General features: G+C 41.7%; 1 protein-coding gene across 1 annotated transcript; it reads right to left on the bottom strand.

Moving 5' to 3' along the window:
* Positions 1-287: 287 nt before the first annotated feature.
* Tsp_08944a (coenzyme A synthase) lies at positions 288-343 on the bottom strand (the record flags this gene model as incomplete). Its single annotated transcript, XM_003382038.1, has 1 exon — positions 288-343. A coding segment is annotated over exon 1 (56 nt), but the record flags the coding sequence as incomplete, so codon positions are not given.
* Between the last annotated feature and the right edge of the window lie 563 nt (positions 344-906).

The following is a 906-nucleotide window of genomic DNA, read 5'->3' as shown; positions in this document are numbered from 1 at the left end:
GCCGCACAAATTGGATACGGATCCTCGACGGTGACAGTGGTGCATTCTTAACGCTGTGTGCGATGATTCATGACCATTATGTGACATGGTTGTCTGCGGAGGCTCCTTCCACCTGATGTCCGTTGACAGAGAACCCAAAGTGACTGTCCACATCCTTGTCAGCGATTGCAACTCTCGCTTTGATTACTGGCAACTAAACCTTATGCAGAAACAATGGGAATGCATGTCAAAATAGCACCGTACAAATTCGATACGGAACCTCGAAGGTAACAGTGACGTATTCTTACCGCTGTGTGCGATTATTCATCACCATTATATGACATGGTTGTACGCGGAGGCACATCCCTCACGATGTCCGTCAACGGGGAAGCAAAAATGGGCGTCCACATTCCCGTCGCTGACTACAAATTTCACTTTGATTACTGGCGCAGTCGTGTGGCTAATTTCTTTTAAAAGGTGGCGCACAAACCAGTGATGAACTGGCAAGACATTCTGAACGCATCACGTTGCAGCATCTTATAGTGTTTAAAGAAGAGCAACTGAATTCATAAAAGCTGTTTTTTGCCATTATAAGCACTGCGTTGCTTTCCCTTTCATTAGTTTTTGAGGCATTGTATCAGCATATTGGAAATAATAAAAATCACTTTTTTAATTCTGATTGTTTTCGTGATGTGAGATTGATCGAACGCGGCCATTTCTCAAATACAGCAATTCATGCATGTGTGTTTTTAATACTAATATAGGTAATACCATGAAACGTGTATAATTTGAGGGATGGTCGATTGCGGACAAATTTTCACGGTCTAATTTTACTGGTCGTTGAACTCGCTATTTCATTGGACCTTCAATTCGTCGTCTTATTAGTTTTCCTTATCTAATTGCTCATTGATTCAAACTCTTCAGTTG

Source organism: Trichinella spiralis (genome assembly GCF_000181795.1).
Source record: "Trichinella spiralis strain ISS 195 chromosome Unknown Scfld1, whole genome shotgun sequence".
Lineage (NCBI taxonomy): Eukaryota > Metazoa > Nematoda > Enoplea > Trichinellida > Trichinellidae > Trichinella > Trichinella spiralis.
The sequence above is the reverse complement of the archived record's forward strand: the minus strand, read 5'-3'. Positions and strand labels throughout refer to the sequence as shown.